Source organism: Hylaeus anthracinus, unplaced genomic scaffold (assembly GCF_026225885.1).
Source record: "Hylaeus anthracinus isolate JK02 unplaced genomic scaffold, UHH_iyHylAnth1.0_haploid 11997, whole genome shotgun sequence".
NCBI classification, from domain to species: Eukaryota; Metazoa; Arthropoda; class Insecta; order Hymenoptera; family Colletidae; genus Hylaeus; species Hylaeus anthracinus.
In genome coordinates, this window is record NW_026534344.1 from 13,434,119 (window position 1) to 13,452,316 (window position 18,198).

The following is an 18,198-nucleotide window of genomic DNA, read 5'->3' on the forward strand; positions in this document are numbered from 1 at the left end:
GTAATAATTACGTGAACGAAGGTAAATTCACTTGCTTAGAAATATAACTTACGTTCGTAATAATAACGCTATAGGTTAATCCTAAAAGTCTAACTCAAATCAGTTTGGTATAATACTGTTCAATATTTAAAAAAATACAGGAAGCACAAAAATCCTGGTGAGTGATCAGTATTCATCGTGAGTACAATTTCACTCTAACAACTCTAAAAATACTCGAATTCATAATCCCCTCCATATCAAAAACTCATATCTCCTCGTAATCACTGACTGTAAACATCCCCGATGTTCAAATGTGATTACAATTTATTCAAGTTAGCATCAAGACAAGAAAGGTACACAGGAGGGGGTGGAGGGTGATTGCCAGGGTGCTTGCGATGATGAAACATCATGCTACTCCTCTGAGTAAAGCTTTTCCCACAAATGTTACACACGTAAGGCCTCTCTCCCGTGTGGGTCAGCATGTGCACTCTAAGTACGCTTATTCCAGCGTATTTTCTCGAACAGAATTTGCACTTGTAAGGCTTTTCACCCGTGTGCTTCCGCATATGCACCCTCATATAATGCTTCTCCTTGTACACTTTGCCGCAAATGTCGCAGGTGTACCTCTGGTTGTGCATCTCGACGTGACGATGGAAATTGGATTCCCTCGAGTAGGTCTTTGTACAAAAGGGACACTTAAACTTCTTTGTCCTCCGTTCCTCCACGTCGTGAGTGATGCGTTCGTGAGCCCTCAAGTGAGTTTGTAAAGAGTAAACGTTATCGCAGTTCGAACAAGCGTAGCTTCTCGTTTTAGCCTGAGACTCTTCGTAGCAGTTCAAACCACCTTCCTCTTTGATCTCGTCGCCCACCGCTTTCGGTTCCACCGTGCTGTGCTTGCGGATGTAATGCTGCTCCAATCCCCACTGATGCTTGTACTTCGTATCACACTTGGTGCACTGGTAGGGCATTGGGTTCTTTTTGTGGAACTCGAAATGTTCGTCGAGGATGTCCTGCGACTCGTAAATGTAATTGCACTTCTTGCAGAGGTAATGGTTCTTGTGAAATTTCCCAAAGTGCTGAACCATCACGTTTCTTTTGGAGAACGTGGCGCAACAGTATGGACACATCTGTCGATTCTGGTACGTTTCCATGTCGCCTACTGGCGTTTGCGCCACTGGGAATATCTCTTTTCTAAGTTGGCTAATATTGGATGGACATTTCGGTTTCTTTTTCACTGGCCGCTTTTTCAACTCTGCGCTACGATGCCATCCTGGCCCCGTTGGTACAGCATAGTCTTCGTATGGTACAAGATTTCCAAATTCATCAATGTTTGATTTGGGTTTGATGGGGACCGTTTTCTGGCAACTACAGATTCTTACTCTTTGAGAAAAGTCCATAAATGCAGGATTATTTTGTACACTGACGAACTCAATATGGCATGGCGTGGATCCATCTTGATTTTGACCAGGTTCGGTATCGTTTGGCTCTGTTTTAACTTCAACTGGCATACACGTGCTGGAACATTGATCTGTGACTGGAAGTGTAACAGGTGGAAAAGGTGTCCGAACAGGCTCTTCTTTAATTTCTATAACCTCCGTTACTACCGAATTAACCTGGATTCCCTTTAAAGACGAATCACAGGTGCTTTCGTTACCACACTGCGCATTCTGATTAGCCACTTCGTTAGATACTAGAGGGTCCGGAATTGCAGAGTACACTGTAGTAGGCGTTACTGCGATCAGTGGTATCCTGAAACATCCATTGACTAAGTCAGACTACAGAAAGACTAGAGAAGAGTCCGAGATTTACAATATCTTAACGGTCGTAATCGCTAAGCATGTTGTCAGTGGTAAAAATTAAACTCCGTGTAAGAAAACGTTTATCAACGATGATATAGTATATAATAACTATTCAAATTGATAAATAAATTTCAAAATATATTCTTTACGATATGTATTCTTACAATTACAATTAATCCACATTAGTCTCAAGACCGGTAAGAGACACACGAGGCGGTGGCGGGTGATTCCCAGGGTGCTTGCGATGATGATACATCATGCTACTCCTCTGAGTAAACCTTTTCCCGCAAATGTTGCACACGTACGGCCTCTCCCCCGTGTGGGTCAGCATGTGCACCCTAAGTACGCCTACTTGAGCGTACGTTCTCGAGCACAATTTGCACTTGTAAGGCTTTTCACCAGTGTGCTTCCGCATGTGCATCCTTATGGACTGCTTGCTCGTAAATTCCCCGCCGCAGTCGTCGCAGTAAAAGCTCTTTTCGTGGAATCCAGAGTGACGACGAAGATTGAATTCGCTGCGAAAATTCCTTTTGCACACGTTGCACTTGAACTTCTTCGGTTCCTTTTTCCGTATCCCGTGAGTGAGACGTTCGTGAGCTACCAAGTGGGAATACTCCAGGTAAACGTTGTCACAGTTACGGCAAGTGTAGCTCTTCATTCGTAACCGATTGGTTTTTTGAGACTCGTCATCGGATGCCGGAGCATCGTCATTCTTGTTGCGAATCGCTTTAGGTTCGACCATACTGTGCGCGCGGATCTGATGTCGCCTCAGGCCCCCCTGATGCTTATACTTCTTATGACAGGAAGGACAATCCAACGGGGTTGATTTTTTCTTGTGAAATTGTGAGTGTTCCTCGAGGATATCCTTGGATTCGTAAATATATTCGCATCCCTTGCAACGGTAATGGTTTTTGTGCATTTTGGTAAAATGCCTGCCCATCAGGTGGTTATTGGCGAATCTCTTGTGACAAGAAGGGCAAACGCTTCGCAGATTCTCGGTAACCGCTTCGTCTTCGGTCGTACCTGTCGTTGATGATTCCTCTGATTCTTCTTCTACAGTTTTTATCAAGTCCTCTTCGTCTACTCTTACACTTTCCACTCTCTTCAACGTCCTGCGTACGGCTGCCCTTCTAGGTCTTCTATTTCCTTTTTTAATAGGTGCTGATTTGGGTAACGCGGGGCTGGTAACCCTACGTGGCAATCGCTTGTTTGACTGTTGCTCTGGTTTCTTCACCTCAGCATTCACACGCACGCCAATGTCCTTCAGCTCGTACGACACTGATCCGTCCTTGCCTTGAATCGGTATCAGAACGTTTTTAATAACGTTCACTACTGTCTTCTTCTGAACTTCGACTTCCACGTATATACCGGTATTATCAGTTGGACTTGTAACAGGTATCGAAGATGTCTGCGTACTTTCTCTATTGGCTAACGAACCATAGTTAACCGTTGGCAACGAACAAGTATTCTTTCGACCTAGATAAAAAATATCACCATCGTCGCTTGCACTTTGTTCTTTCGCTGTTCGTTCGTTACCGACGTCGACAAAGATTCTTTCGTAATTACATCGGACACTATTGTCATCGTTGTGGTCGGAAGTCGGAGATGTCTTAATTTCTATCGACGATTCGTCCTGGTCCGAGAGAGGGGCTCCGTTACATTCTATAAAAAGTGGTTGGGCTGGGTTCTGTGTCGTTCCTGCGATCGCTGACATCCTGAAACATCCATTGACTTAGTCAGCCGCAGCAAAGAATTCGATACAGTCAAATAAAAGAAACCGCAATCTCGCCATTCGATTATTCGCGCGATACGATAGATGTTAACGGTTTAGGAAGGGACTATGGGTAGGGAAGCATTGCAAACTATCGATTATAGAACTTCTGAAATGGATTTAATTCAAGGAACAAAGAATTCAGTACAAGCGATTTGCCGTAGGTTGCACTGAATCGGTTTCATTTTGAACTTAATGTAAATTTACAGTTATGCTACTTACATCGATACATGTCACAGCTTCTAGAACAACCGATCGTGTCCAATTCGCACAAATTCTCTTACAATCAACGCGAGACTCGCTGAAGTCGATCGAGAAACCCATTGACTTTATACTTTAGAGATTCACTATACTTAGCTGCTTATTCGAGTACGTGAATGTACTTCTTCGATAAGAGTGTACCTATTGTCGCTGATAAACGATAAGAAAAAAAAAGAACTTGTCTCTAACTTATGCTGCATTATTTATACACTTCGCTGGATTCTCTGAATCCGATGTTGGGCGCAATACAACTAACGTAGCGCACATTGTAAGAATTAATAATGAAATGAAACTCTTCATCAGTTTGGAGATGCATGTGTTCAAAACTTTCGATCAGTTTTTAGGTCCCCTTTCCTAGTCATAAATAAAAATACAAATTATGGCGCAGATAAGCTTCCTATTATCTATTTGCTTTTATTAATTAAAAACTTATATACCCAGAAAGTGCTTCAATCACTAAAGAAGATCGAAAGACTGTCTGATGTAAAGCGTTGAACATGATGCTTGTCTAAACAAAAAAAGAGTTCGTTCTATTCAACAGGCAATTACTCGAGTCATGTTTAATATTTCAAGCAGTTTAATGGGCAAATATCAGTAAAGGCACAATGCAAGAATCTTTCAGTATTTAAACCTCGAATTATAAACCACAGAACAGCTATGAATAAAATATAAAAAAATACCAATTCCAGAAAGAGGATAATGAAATTCGTCCACGAATACGACACGTAACAGAACAGAATGAATCGTTTTTAACAATATTACGCAAATGGTGATCCCTTTATAAAAATACGATTAACTCTCGAGATAGCGAACAAACGAACATAAAAGCGCAATAAGTATGAAGCGGTAACGTAACATGGTTTAATACTATTCAATTATCAACGTCCCCCTTTAGTCACACGTCACTGTGAGCACTACTCTCGTAACGCTATCCTTTCAAAGTTCATTCATTTAATAGTTCTCTCGACATCCCTAAAATGTACCTGAGGCATCAGGAAACCTTTAAAACACGAGCTAGATACTCTCGAGTCTGCTGAGGAGAAACGGTGGCGGCGGAGGATGACTTCCGGGATGCTTGCGGCGATGCGCCATCATGCTGCTCCGCTGGGTGAAGCTCTGTCCGCAGAGATCGCAAACGTACGGTCTCTCCCCTGTATGCGTGAGCTTGTGCACCCTGAGAGCGGTCGATCTGGAGAAGGCTTTCGAGCAGACCTTGCACTGGTAAGGCCTTTCCCCTGTATGCTTCCGATTGTGCAGTTTCAAAGCATGATTGGTGGCGAACTCTTTGCCACAGTGAGCGCAGAGAAACATCTGCGAGTGCAGGGCGACGTGGTTCCTGAGACTGTGCTCGGAGGCGAGGCTCTTGCTACAGATGTGGCACCTGAACTCCTTCGGCGCTCCGGTCTCCACACCGTGGATCACGCGTTTGTGAGCTACCAAGTAAGATCGCTGCGCGTAAGCGTTTCCGCAGTACTCGCAGACGAATGTCTTTGACCCCAGGTGGCTGGCACGGTGGTCCTCCAGGTCGTAGTTGGACATGAAGCTCTTGTCGCATTGGTCACAGGGGTAGCGCAAGTCGCGTTGGTGCATTCGTCGATTGTGCGTTCCCAGCGAGATCTTGTTGATCGTGGTGAAACCGCAGATCTCGCACATGTACTTGATCCCGCTGTGGATCTGCATGTGACTGGTCATCTCTGAGGAACGCTTGAACGCCTTGTCGCACACGTCGCACTTGTAGGGACGCAGATCGCTGTGCTTCACCATATGCCGTTTGTAATCACCCTGTCTGTCAAAGTTCGACGCGCAAATAGAGCACGTGTACGTTCCCGGCTCCTCGTGTCTCTTCTGTTTCTTCTTCCTCGTCGGCGATTTTCTCGCCGCGTCTACGGGCTGACTCGTCTTCTCCAACGTTCTGGCGTACGCGTGCTCTTCTACGTAAAGCAGACCTTGCTTCGCGCTTAGTTCTTCCGGCGACGGCGACGGTGGTTCATCTTTGACGTAGTTAATCGTATCTGTGCACCAATCTATGATCCCCAGAGCTCTGCAATCAACAACGTCAAGTTTCAACATGTTATACGCATTTACATAGTTTCGTCGATACTTCTTCTTGAATCGTTGGATGTTTCTCTATTGGGGATATACGGAGGGATGGTATCTACGACCAGTCTTTCTTTTGCAACGAGGATGTGAGAGGGAAATGATGCTCTTGTTTAGACGTGGCGGATTAATGAGTTAATCGATGGAACAGAGAGAATCGCCATGCTAACAAACGTTTTTTTTCATTGGATCAATTGTTATTTTATTAAACGTGTAATAACGGGTATCGATAACGACAGTTTAACATAAATTTCTCAGTCGACGTATTCGCTTTCTTTCCGTGAACAAATTTCGTACGAACGTCAAAGCCCCTGCACACAAAAAAATGTCAACCAGGAACGATCCTCGTCTTTTTGTCACGGGGTCACATACGCGCAGTTTGGAAAAAACAGTGTAACAATTTCAAACCCAAGCGCGATAACATAATCCAAGGGCTACATCATTAAACGAGCGACGGGTACATTTTCGCAACAACGAAGAACTATAATTCGTCTAGTGTTCAATGTATTGCAAAAAAAGAAAAAAAAATGAAAGAAGAGATAACGAAAGAGTAGGAAACGAGAAAAAAGAAACTTGAAAGAAAGGAAAACAGCGCGATAGGCTCTGGAAAGCATCCAACATGTAATATTAATAGGTAATACAATTAGTCGCAGATGCACCATACACGAACGATGTCGACACCGCCCCTAAACGAGTATCATAAAGTATAAAAAAATCTATTTTATCTGTTTATTAACTCGCAAGCTCCTTCAACGTTTCCCCCACATCGTTCGTCGATATTCGTTCGATCGTTCGACCCATAGTAACCTTGGCAAGTCGTCGAATAGGTAATTAGCGTTCCCGCAGTGATCAGCAGGGGAGCATTGACCTTAACGACACTGAAACGTAATCCCCCACCGCTCGCGATAAGCTGGTATCAGAGTTCTACCCTCGACGGGAGGCATTCGCACGAGAATTAAACGCAGGTCGACTTCTGATGAGCCGTGAGGTTCCCTTGACAAGAGAAGCCGCGGTTGCAGATCTGACAAACGTATGGCCTTTCCCCGGTGTGCCCTCGCCTGTGGATGGTCAACGTGGATCTCTGCGAGAAAGCTTTCGGGCACTGGTCGCACTTGTACGGTTTCTCGCCCGTGTGCACCCTCCTGTGCATCCTGAGATTCTCGGAGTCGGTGAATCCCTTGCCGCATATGTCGCAAACGTACGGTTTCTCGCCCGTGTGGATGCGCCTGTGTTTCTTTAGATGCTCGGCGCTGCTCAGACTCTTGCCGCAGTAATCGCAGAGGTAGAGCTTGGTGGGATTGTGACTCTCTTTGTGGCGGAAGAGCGACCTCTTCGTGGCGAGTACGCGGCCACAGATGTCGCAGGCGGTGCTGGTCACTTTGTTGGCCTTCATCTCGGGGTGCATGCGCCTGCAATGAGCGGAGAGCTGTCGCCTGAGATAGAAGGCGCTGCCGCATAACTGACAGACGAACGGCTTGTCGCCGGAGTGGATGTTGTAGTGCTCTTGCAAGTCGATCGCCTTGCGGAACCGTTTATCGCAGTCGTTGCACTTGAAGGGCAGGTCAGCTTTGTCGGTGTGTCGCAGCATGTGGATGCTCAGCGCAGCCAGGACGGTGGTTTCGTAATCGCACTCCTTGCACATGTAGCTGGGATAAAAGTGGGTTTTCTCGTGCCTGGTCAGGTCGCGGAACAAGCGGAACTTTTTCGGGCAGTGTTTGCACGTCAGATCGCCGACGGTGTGACGCATCAGGTGCTTCTGGTAGTTGCTCTTGTGTCGGAACACCTTGTTGCACGTCTTGCAGAGAAACTCCAGCTCGGACTTCTCTTTCTTCACCTTCAGACCGCTGGAACGATTGACGACGGACGAGTTACCGGCTTTGCGACCACTTTTACGACCCACGTGCTTCTTCATGTGTTTCCTAAGGTTCACGTACGTTCTGAACACCCTGCCGCACTGAGCGCAGGTATTCTTGCGTTTGCTCTTGTGCTCGATCTCGTGATTGTCCAGCAGAGCCTGGGAAGCGAAGAACACGCCGCAGAGCTTACAGTGGTACGCCAACGGCAGGTCCTCTTCGTCGTCCTCCTCGTTCATCTCCTGCTTTATGTAGTTTTCCTCCTGGTCGATCGGAAGGATCGTCGCTTTCCCCGCGACCGTACCTACGTCCGGACGTTTCGAGGGCCCTCTGCCAGGATCTGCGTCCTTCTTCACCAGGTCGAGCTTCGTCAACATTGCCATCGGATAATACTCTTCGGAAAAGGGTAGTTGGTTGTACCTGAAATAGAAAAATTCGAATGGCCATGTCAGTATTGGTGTCGTCGTTGCGTGATCGCAGTCTTTCTGTGCCCGGACACGTTGTCCAGTGAATAAGCACAAAATTCGTATACCTGAAAGCGAAGTCGATAATCAAAGCACGCTCTACAAGTTCAATATGATCGCTCTCGAGATGATTTACAGATTGATCAGAAATTTACTATGCGAGTCTGTGTTATCGTATTCAAAGTATCGCGATAAAGGTATCGAGTATCACGAGACGCAAGTACAGTATCGAAGTAAGAAAATTGGCGGATATATCGGCGACGAAGATGGTGCTTTATCTCCTTGGAGCAAATTACATTTCCAATAACTCAGCGTTCGTATTTGGACGATATCAAACAGTTCTTTTATTTAACAAAATTTTACATATGCCACGACGATAAAGTAAATTGGAAAAATATTATGTTCATACATGGTTTACATTGCACGTGGATATTCGCTCGCTTCTCTGTTATTAAAATTATCTACAGTAACGTACTGAAGCTTCGCGAATAATTATGGTACATCGAAACGAGCAACCTATAATTTCGGAGGAATGGAAGTTCACGATTGCTGCACGTTAGATGCACGAAGTCTAAAAACAGGCATGATTATGCGACGAAGAACTAAGATACATTTACGATCAGGTAAGACTGTAGCGTACAAAATTCGAATCTTTTTAATTTGCTTAAAAGTAACGTAAATTCGAGTCGCAGTGGTCATGACGAGTAGTTTACAACTAGTGACTCTAGGTCAACTTTGGTAAGAATTAAAAAATGTACGAGAACAAAAAGAATACTTCACCACTACGATTATTTCACAAAGTCGTTAAACACCATCGAATAAATTGTCACTTTCCCCTATAAAATATAAACAAAAAGTGGTTCTTCAAACTATCTCACAGTCACTACAGAAGTTGACCAAAGCATAATAAGAAAGCTATAAGAGAGACATGTAGGTTCAGACTAACCAGCTTCATTATATTAACAAAAAATCGTTATAAAATATCAATCATAACCATTACGACTGCAATTTCCCAACCAAACATACATTTGGCATATTTCTCACATCGTAGATAAAAATTTCAGTCAACTCAGTGTTCCGCTTATCGCGATCACTTTGCATGTTTCGAGACAATTATTAAAAAGTTGCTTGAAGTCACTGTACACTAGGAAACTAAATGTCAATCCGATTGCTCGATGACAGCGTTCACCGCGTGGATTTTACTGTGAGCGTTCAAGGAAGACCTAGAGACGAACGATTTCGTGCAACAGTTGCACCGATAGGGTCTCTGCCCAGTGTGATAACGTTTGTGAATGACCAGCGTGGAGTGCTGCGTGAACGATTTTCCGCAAGTGTCGCAGGTGTATGGCTTCTCCCCTGTGTGGGTGCGTTTGTGAACCACCAGGGTGCTCCTTTTACGAAACGCTTTCCCGCAGACGTCGCACATTAGCAATTTCTCACCGCTGTGCAGTCGCAGATGATCCTGCAGCGATCCTTTGGAGGACACGGATTTACCACAGAGATGGCAGTCGTGTTTGTTCTCGCCCATGTGGGACTTGACGTGGAACACCAACGAGTTCTTGTAGACGAAGGTCTTGCCACAAAACTCGCACTGATGTTTCACAGGCTTGAAGTTAGGATCGTGGACCATCAAATGCTTCACGAGGGTGTGATTGTTCGGGAATGATTTGTTGCAAGAATGGCAGACGTGCTCCTTGGCGCCGTGCTTCATGTTCATGTGGCCGTGGAGCTCGGCGTTCGTGAAGAATCCTTTTTTGCAGACATCGCAGTACCTGGTGTACCTCTCGAAGTGACGTCTCTGATGGGTGGTCAGTTGGAAAGCTTGGACGAAAGCGTGGCCGCAAACGTCGCAGACGAAGTTCCTCTCACGAGTGTGGATCCTCCTGTGGACGGCGAGCGTGTTCGTCCTCTTGAAGGACTTCTCGCATATGTCGCACTGATAGGGACGCGCGTCGCTGTGAGAAACTAAATGGCCTTCGTAAAGGTTCCTTGTCCTGAAAAGCTTTGTACACATTTCACATTGATAAAACGTCTGAGGCGAGAACTGTCCCGCGAGATGAGTCTCCTCGGGCACTGTCCCCTCCCTCGACGTTTCCTCGGTTTCGTTTTTGATCGACGACGAGTTCTCGATCGTCTCTGCGTCGAAACAGAGACCCCCCGATATTTCGTGTTCCCGCTTCACGAAACGCTCGTCCTCTGTTACGATCGTAGGCGACGATACTGACTTTTCCGTCGTACATTCCTGCGACGACGGTACGACGACGATTCTCGTACTTCCTGGATCCGTAGATCTGCGAAGAAAATGAGAAAAAGAGTCTCGTCAATAGTAATTCTTAAGCTATCGAATTAGATGCAACCACAACTTCAGTTTTGTCTTTTTTTCTTTCTTTTTTTTTTACAAGAAAATCTGCTTTTATTAAGGAAGTAACAAATTAATTTACATGTGGTCGACGATACACTGATCGTACAGTATACAGTATTAAAAGTTCGAATTACTTCTTACATTCGTTTCCTCTTCTTTCTTCTTCGAGAGAGTGTTAAGTACTCAGCGTGGCCACTGTTCGAGACTGATTTCGTCAAGTACTTGTAGCTCGGTGCTGAACTATGGGTCGAATAAAAATCATTTACTCGAATTTGTAATGTATTTTGAACTGTAATGATATTTTGATTGCAATCAATGAATTGGATTTTATTACCTGTTTCGATAGACAAGTATTTTTGACGAATGTACATTGTGCCAATTAGATAGATGAAGATAGAAACTTCAGTTTAGCTCGGTAATTTTTTATTCAAGTTGTTGTAATGATATGTAAATAGAATATGTGGAATAATTTTTTTAAATCACTATAACGAGTTAAAAGAATGGAAAGAGGATTCAAAAAATAAATTTATTGAAACAAGCAAATAATCTTGCACTTGTTAGCCTTAACGATTTTGAGAACTTATAATTACATGAAAAATTACATGAACACGTTACAAGATGTGAAATTAACAAAATATGGGCGTTGTTGTTATGATCTATTTTAGATTTACGACGTTAATGAAACATAAAATAATTGTATAATTAACGCTTCTGGTCTTTATTAAACCATATGACAGAGTACAATGCATCGAAATAAAATAAGTTTCATTTTAGCACATTCAGCGAATGATTCCAGAATATTAAAAGATAAAAGAAAATCATGCAAAAAATTTCGTTCCGTCGTTCCATTTTCATAATTTCACATTAGTTCCCTTTACTTATAGTACAATCCTCCTATTTAACTTTATCAAACTTCGTTCGTTCGTAACTTCCTGTCATATCATGGCACCTTTCGAATTAAGAGATCGTAGGGTTATCTTTTATTACACTGATAATTGATTAATGAAACAAAATAAACTCGAGGCACATCCTCAGAGAAAAATATACGTTAGAATATATTTTATACATTACTCGAGTGTCGATGAACCTCTCTTCTTAATTTATCGATGATTTATTACAAAACGGTTCGTAAGATTGCAATGCCGATTTATACACTCTTATCAACTATTTCATAATCATTCTACAATATAACAAATTAAATCTTATTTCGAGTATTCAATATTTGCACTTATACCCCTTTGATCACAAGAAGATACTAGACTGTCGCTAGATTAAAAAATGCCGGTGCTTTATGCTTATAATTATCATTGTGTAAATAACAGCTTATAAAACATGAAAAAAATCTGACTGAACGCGGTAATTACAACGATATACATGTGTGCGATGATATATATTGTTCTGTGTTGACCACCAGACCGATATTTTGGTAAACTAGTACAATCGTTTAAAATGTTTAACATTTCTTTCTGGGGATGAAATAAACAGGCAAAAATTCTATTGAAATACATACAGGGGGCAATTAAGCAGAACCAGAACACCTACTTATTTTTTTCTGCTGTTAACTTGCAACTACTCGTTCCAGGCTACTCAAGTACAACCCCCACCACTTTGTATCTCGCTTTTTAAATATCTGAAGGTAAATATTCTTTGTCTCATAAACGATCAATTGACTTTGATTCAAGTATATCTGTCGAGACATTTTGGTACAGGAAGTGTGATCTTCACAGTAAAGTAATAAGTACAAACGAGGATCAAATTTATCATTGTCATCATTCAAAACCTATTCTTATCCTTCGTAAGACTGGAGCCTAAATCAGTGACTCTCGTCAAGTCCTCCAAACTTAATAAAAAGCAATTCTAAAACACTTTAGTAGCCATTTTATTATTAATCAGACCTGTCAAAAATCTAGAAGGAGAAAACAGAACGCATTCGAGACACCATGAAATCATTTGTGCAACCTAATCTAACCATTTTACTTTTTACATCTATGGAACGATGAAGAAGGGTAGCGAAGAAGACTTGGCATTCTTAAGAGCAAAGAAGACAACTAGGTGTTCCATTTCTAGTATACCTATTTTGTGCAACATTTTCCAGAAAAGTGTTTCGTATAAAATTATGTACAAAAGTCGTGGCAGTCAACTTGTTAAGAGCGCTTAATAATTAAAATACATCATCTGAATGGTTTTTCTCGAGTAAAATATCCTGATACAAAAGCTACTTACTACTCGTCTCAAAAGAAGGAGACATACTAGATACTTCTATCGTAAACACCACCTGTCCGTAGCGACGTCGTTGTTCGTCTTTCACTTCACTTTTGTTCGTTATGCGACTTCATGTGCGAATTCAGCGTTCCGTGCTGAGTGAACCTTTTCTGGCAAATCTTGCACTCGTACGGTCTTTCCCCAGTGTGGGTTCTGAGATGCACGGTCAAGTACTTGCGAACACTGAACGCTTTCCCGCATTTCTCGCAAATGTGTGGCTTTTCGCCAGTGTGTATTCTCATGTGGACCTGCATGTACGCTTTACTGGACACAGTTTTACCGCAGACCTCGCAAGCGATCAGGTTCTCGCCCGTGTGTATCTTGGAGTGCACCTTCAGCGCGCCTTTCCAGTGGCTCTCGAAGTCGCACGAGTTGCATTTGTACTTCTCCCTCTCGCCGTGCGACTTCATATGTGTATTAAGGTAAGCAGCACTCGCGTAAGGAGTCTTGCAGATCCTGCAAATGAACGGTTTCTCGCCCGTGTGGGTGAGCATGTGTCTCTCCAGGGTCTGCTTCGTGTAGAAACCTTTCCCGCAGACGTCGCAATGGGCCACGTACTCCTCGTTGTGCTTCATCTTGTGCAAACGCAAATCGTACCCTGATACCTTCGACACGCCGCAGATATCGCACGTGAAGCGTTTGTTGTGTTGCTTCAGATGGGTCTTCAAGAACTCTTTGGTCTTGAAGGTTTTCGCGCAGAACACGCAATGGAACGGTTTCTCCTTCTGGTGCACCTTGATCATGTGTTTCTTCATCTTATCCTCGTCGACGAAGGATTTGTCGCACTCCTCGCATCGGCCCACCTCCTCCAACTCCCTCTCGTGGTTCTGACGGTGCTTCAGGAACTCCAATTTCTTGCGCATCCTTTTTTGACAAATGTCGCATTCGTAGACCATCGAACACTTTTTGCTCGTCTCGATCTCGTTCTTTCGCGTTCTGTGAAATTCTTTCACTTCGATCGTGTCCGTCTTCAGGTCGACTTCGACCGCGTCCGGCAGAGGATCGATTTCGATCGTGTTCAGCTTCAGGTCGACTTTGATCGACTGATCGGCGAAGTCTAACGAATCGTCGACTACCTCGTGATGGCTGATCGGTTCGAACTCGTCGACAACGCAAACGTCGCCGTGGTACTTCACCACGACCACATCCTCTAGCGGTTCTACTTTTGGATACTCGATCTTGATCTCCTGGTACCTGAAACGGACAACACTCGTCAACGTATAAGAAATAACGGAATGAATGCTTAAAAGGGTAATAAATAGTACGTGTTTCTTAATCAAGGTGGATTTTCTTCCGTTAGGAAACAAAGTTTTCCGAGTTCCCCGTCCGTTCTGGTGATCTAACGTTAAAATACAGCACGCATTGCAAGGATAATTCGAAATCTAGAGGCAACCATTCGACACTTTCGAAAGATTGTATACGAGGAATGTGTGGGAAGAGCTTTCTTTAATGAAATGCAAATCGGTATGGATAAACTAGCTTGCGAGCTACTTTGTTACAGAACGGTTGAAAAACAAGGGGGGAAAACAAAGGATCTTTTCAAGCAACGAGGCAAACTGTAGATGATAGCAGCTACGATTTCTTACTGCATGCTAATTCTGTACTGAAGAAATCTTCATTTGTAAAATTTCTTGCGTTTGTCGTTCGATAGACGATGTTCGTTGGGGGATTTGCTGGCGTAGGTTTTACGGTTACGTTGTCGTTATTTGCGAACGTATGCGATTTTATATCCGTATATGTCTTCTCCATTTTAATATCGATCGTTCTCGATGAAATTTGACATAGTGCTTGATTCTGATATAGATGCTCCCTGGTATTCATTTTATCGTAGGCTCGTTAGATCAGTGTCTGTATGTCAGTTTTTGAAATTGTATATTGATTAAGTGTATCTTCTTTTAATTGAAATTGTTGGGTGTAGTTCCAAAATGTGGTTATTATTAAATCTTCTGTTTTAAAATACGCAATGCGAACGGTTTAACTGTATTCCTTTTATATTTAATTTCATATTTAGATTTATTGCTAACAAACAATAAATGATTAGTTTAAAGTTTGCTTTCTATATGGTATGTTATTTAAGTCAGAGATTGAAAGAAATTCCATGTTACAGTTACCACTACAGTTACAATAAAGGAACGCCATGAACTATACTTTTTATTCGTATTTCGAAATGTAACGGTTTACTTACCAGTAGTTGTTTGTCTTGCACACAACTCTATCATTATTAATACGATGGTTCATTATTTTATTAGAATATTAGCTCTTCAATTTGTATAAAATTTAATTTATATTTTTAATACCAGTATTGCCAAGTTGTAATTAATATCTACGTAATACGAACTTTATTACATTTTGTACAGTGCACTCCAATGATATATTATAAATTAATTAAACGCATCGTCCCATAACAGAAATTATAATCATCTACAATTAAAGTATTTATAAAATGATGATACCTCTACAACGATATATTTAATTTTAAGGAAAACTAATGTTTCACAAGAGATTTCGCTTTCGAGATTCTGCACTATTCCCAATCAATTACAAATTAATACGAACCAGATCTTTGTTAGTACTCGTAGGACTTTCAATTAATATAAACAAAATAATCATAATTTCCTCGCCTCTGTTTTAAAGGTTCACGACTACCGTGTTTATATACACGAAAAAATAGTGCCAAGTAACAAAGAACAACTGTAGCCGCGTTTAACAAAAATCGTTCGTCCAAGGCACAACGATAAACTCCATTTCATTTAGTACCCTCGTGGCGACGCAAATGGGCGCTAAGAGTGCCGCGTTGAGTGAAACGTTTTTCACAGATTTTACATTTGTAGGGTCTCTCGCCAGTGTGGGTTCTTCGATGTTTGATCAAATACTTCCTAGAACTGAACGCCTTTCCGCAAAATTCGCAAATCTCAGGCTTCTCGCCAGTGTGTATCCTAATATGAATCTTCATGTACTGCCGCCTGATCAACTTGCCGCAGACCTCGCAAGCCACCTGACTTTCCCCAGTGTGCGTCCACATGTGTTCCTTATAGCAGTAACTATAAAACGTCTCGAATCCGCATATCTCGCATTTATACTTCTTCCTGGTCTCCGGTTCGCTGTGAATTTTCATGTGACTTCTCAGGTAAACTCGGTTACCGAACGACTTGTGGCAGATCTCGCAGGTGCACGGCTTATCATCGCTGTGGACGCTCATGTGCGTCTTCAGGGTCGCCTTCAGGTAGAAACCCTTGTTACAGATCTCGCAGAACTCCGTGAACTCTTTGTTATGCCTTCTAATGTGAATCTTTAAGTAATACTCCGAAGTCAATTTGGCGCCGCACAGGTGGCAAATGTGGGGCACTCCGTGCAACGTTTTGTGCACGTTTAGGTATTTCTTCTTCTTGAAAACCTTGTGGCACACGTTGCACTCGATGGGGCCCGTTTGCTCTTGCCTTCTTCTCATTCTCGTCACCTTATCCTTAGGCTTGTTCTGTCTCCGCTCGACCGTCGCGTGGTCCTTGCATCGCGTGCGTCGATGCTTGAACAGTTGTAATTTCTTAGCGAACGACTCGTGACAAACGTCGCAGGTGTACTTCTTATCGGCTTTGCGCAACGCTTCTCGCGTCCGAATAATCGACTGCTCGGTTCTGTGGACCAACAACGTGGACTCGGTATCGAACTCGTCGTCGCAAGACTCGCATCGGTACGACAGCATCTCCTGAACGACGCAGGATTTGCTGGGTACATCCTCGAGAACCGAGGACCGATCTTCTTCGTTTGCGTTAACGGTACGCGATCGATTAGGCCTGGCTGGTATCGCCTTCGCACTTTTCAGTCTGCAAAAAGATAACAGAGCATGAGCCGGCTTCGAATCGCACACCTGCGCTCGCACCGCACAGAACGAAGACACTAAGGAGTTAATGTTGCTTGAAACGCGTCTCGGATTAGGTCAGCAATGACGACGATACGTAGTTTCGATTTTCGAGTTGCATCGAACTCTGCGACTCTATCCTTCGCGTTGGACGAATGGGGATGGTCTCTGGTTTGATTCTATATTTGATGTGCAGTTCGGAGACGCTGATAAGGGCGAAGCTACCTTACCGCGAGCAATGATTCCGTGTGTATTCTGTTGAAGTCTCTCGAGGAATCACGCGAATGATGTAAAAAAGGATTTTATGAATACAGCACAATGAATGGTCTGTAATTATACTGTTTGTATGCAATGTTTACACAGTCGTATCATTTTCAAAGTAATTTCTTAATTCCTTTTGAAATTAGTATGTAACGAAGAGAAACTGATCGTCTCGAGCTTAAATGATATCGATCGGTGCAGAATACTGAAGAATATTTTACGCGAATCCGAATGATCTGTGTTGTTTATTTCTCTGAATTTGCTTACAAAAGGCCAGGGCCACGCGAACAATGATCGAATATTCTGTAAAAGCAATCGCGGTCGATTCGTACAGTTCTGGTTATACATACATTGTTATTGAATAGATTAAGGGATAAAGTAAGTACAAATTCAGACGCTAACGTTCATCGAACAAAATGAAAATCTCCAAATGTACGATTACTCTGACCGCTGCAAATTCTATCACCTATATTTAATTGTTCACCAAAGCGACGTGTATCGCACTAGTTACAGACTACGAGTATCGTTAAAAAATATGTTCCCCTTGGCTCGCGTAAGGTTTAACACGAAGTAGCCACATGATAAATAACACGCACTCAATGTTATTTCACAGAATTATATTTCAATTATAAATTAGTAAATGTGTAATTTCACGGAATCAATTCGTACATCCACTAACATGGACAGTGAAATGCCACTATCACAAATCGAAAATAATCGTTAGATTAGAATAGTATAATTCGTGATTGTTCTTGCGCTCGTTTGTTTGCATGTCCAAAGCGTTACTAACTACTGTCGATTAAGTCTATACCTATGAATTAGAACAGCGAATTATACGGTATACCTGCTAATTGTGTAACTGGCTGTAACTTCTTAAATCGGACACTTTAAATGCGTCGCGTAACAACTAAGGCACTAGGGCGTATGAAAGATTTACTAATGTAAAGCGCTCCCTGTAAAATTCTAAATCAGAATTGTACGCGAATATAATTCGCGAGAGGGCTGTAAATCATTCTTGCGTATAAAACGAACTTGAGTATTTAAAAAATATAATTTAAAAAATCCTCGGAAACATGGACGGCTGTGTGATTCGTAAAACTTTTGCTCAACAAAATGCGAGATACGAAATTTTATAATCTAGAACGTCGATAAGATCTATTTTATATATTTACAATTTCCGTATTGTGAATTTGTTAACTTATAACCTTCGCATAATTAAACGTGAAACAAAGA

At 42.6% G+C, this 18,198-nt stretch overlaps 3 protein-coding genes across 3 annotated transcripts in view; all 3 read right to left on the reverse strand.

Moving 5' to 3' along the window:
* Positions 1-18,198, reverse strand: part of LOC128889587 (zinc finger protein 91-like) — a 79,503-nt gene that overhangs the window by 50,868 nt on the left and 10,437 nt on the right. The window lies entirely within an intron of this gene.
* On the reverse strand, positions 1,592-3,141 carry LOC128889224 (zinc finger protein 1 homolog). Its single transcript, XM_054146675.1, has 3 exons — positions 3,013-3,141; positions 1,943-2,968; positions 1,592-1,728 (listed from the first exon to the last, which is right to left on the reverse strand). The coding sequence occupies exons 1-2, from the start codon at positions 3,018-3,020 to the stop codon at positions 1,951-1,953; spliced, it is 1,026 nt and encodes a 341-aa protein (XP_054002650.1). The 5' UTR covers positions 3,021-3,141; the 3' UTR covers positions 1,592-1,728; positions 1,943-1,950.
* LOC128889215 (zinc finger protein 664-like) lies at positions 8,476-12,886 on the reverse strand. The gene is made up of 2 exons (XM_054146662.1): positions 10,728-12,886; positions 8,476-10,515 (listed from the first exon to the last, which is right to left on the reverse strand). Exons 1-2 carry the CDS (start codon positions 10,955-10,957, stop codon positions 9,384-9,386), a joined length of 1,362 nt encoding a protein of 453 aa, XP_054002637.1. The 5' UTR covers positions 10,958-12,886; the 3' UTR covers positions 8,476-9,383.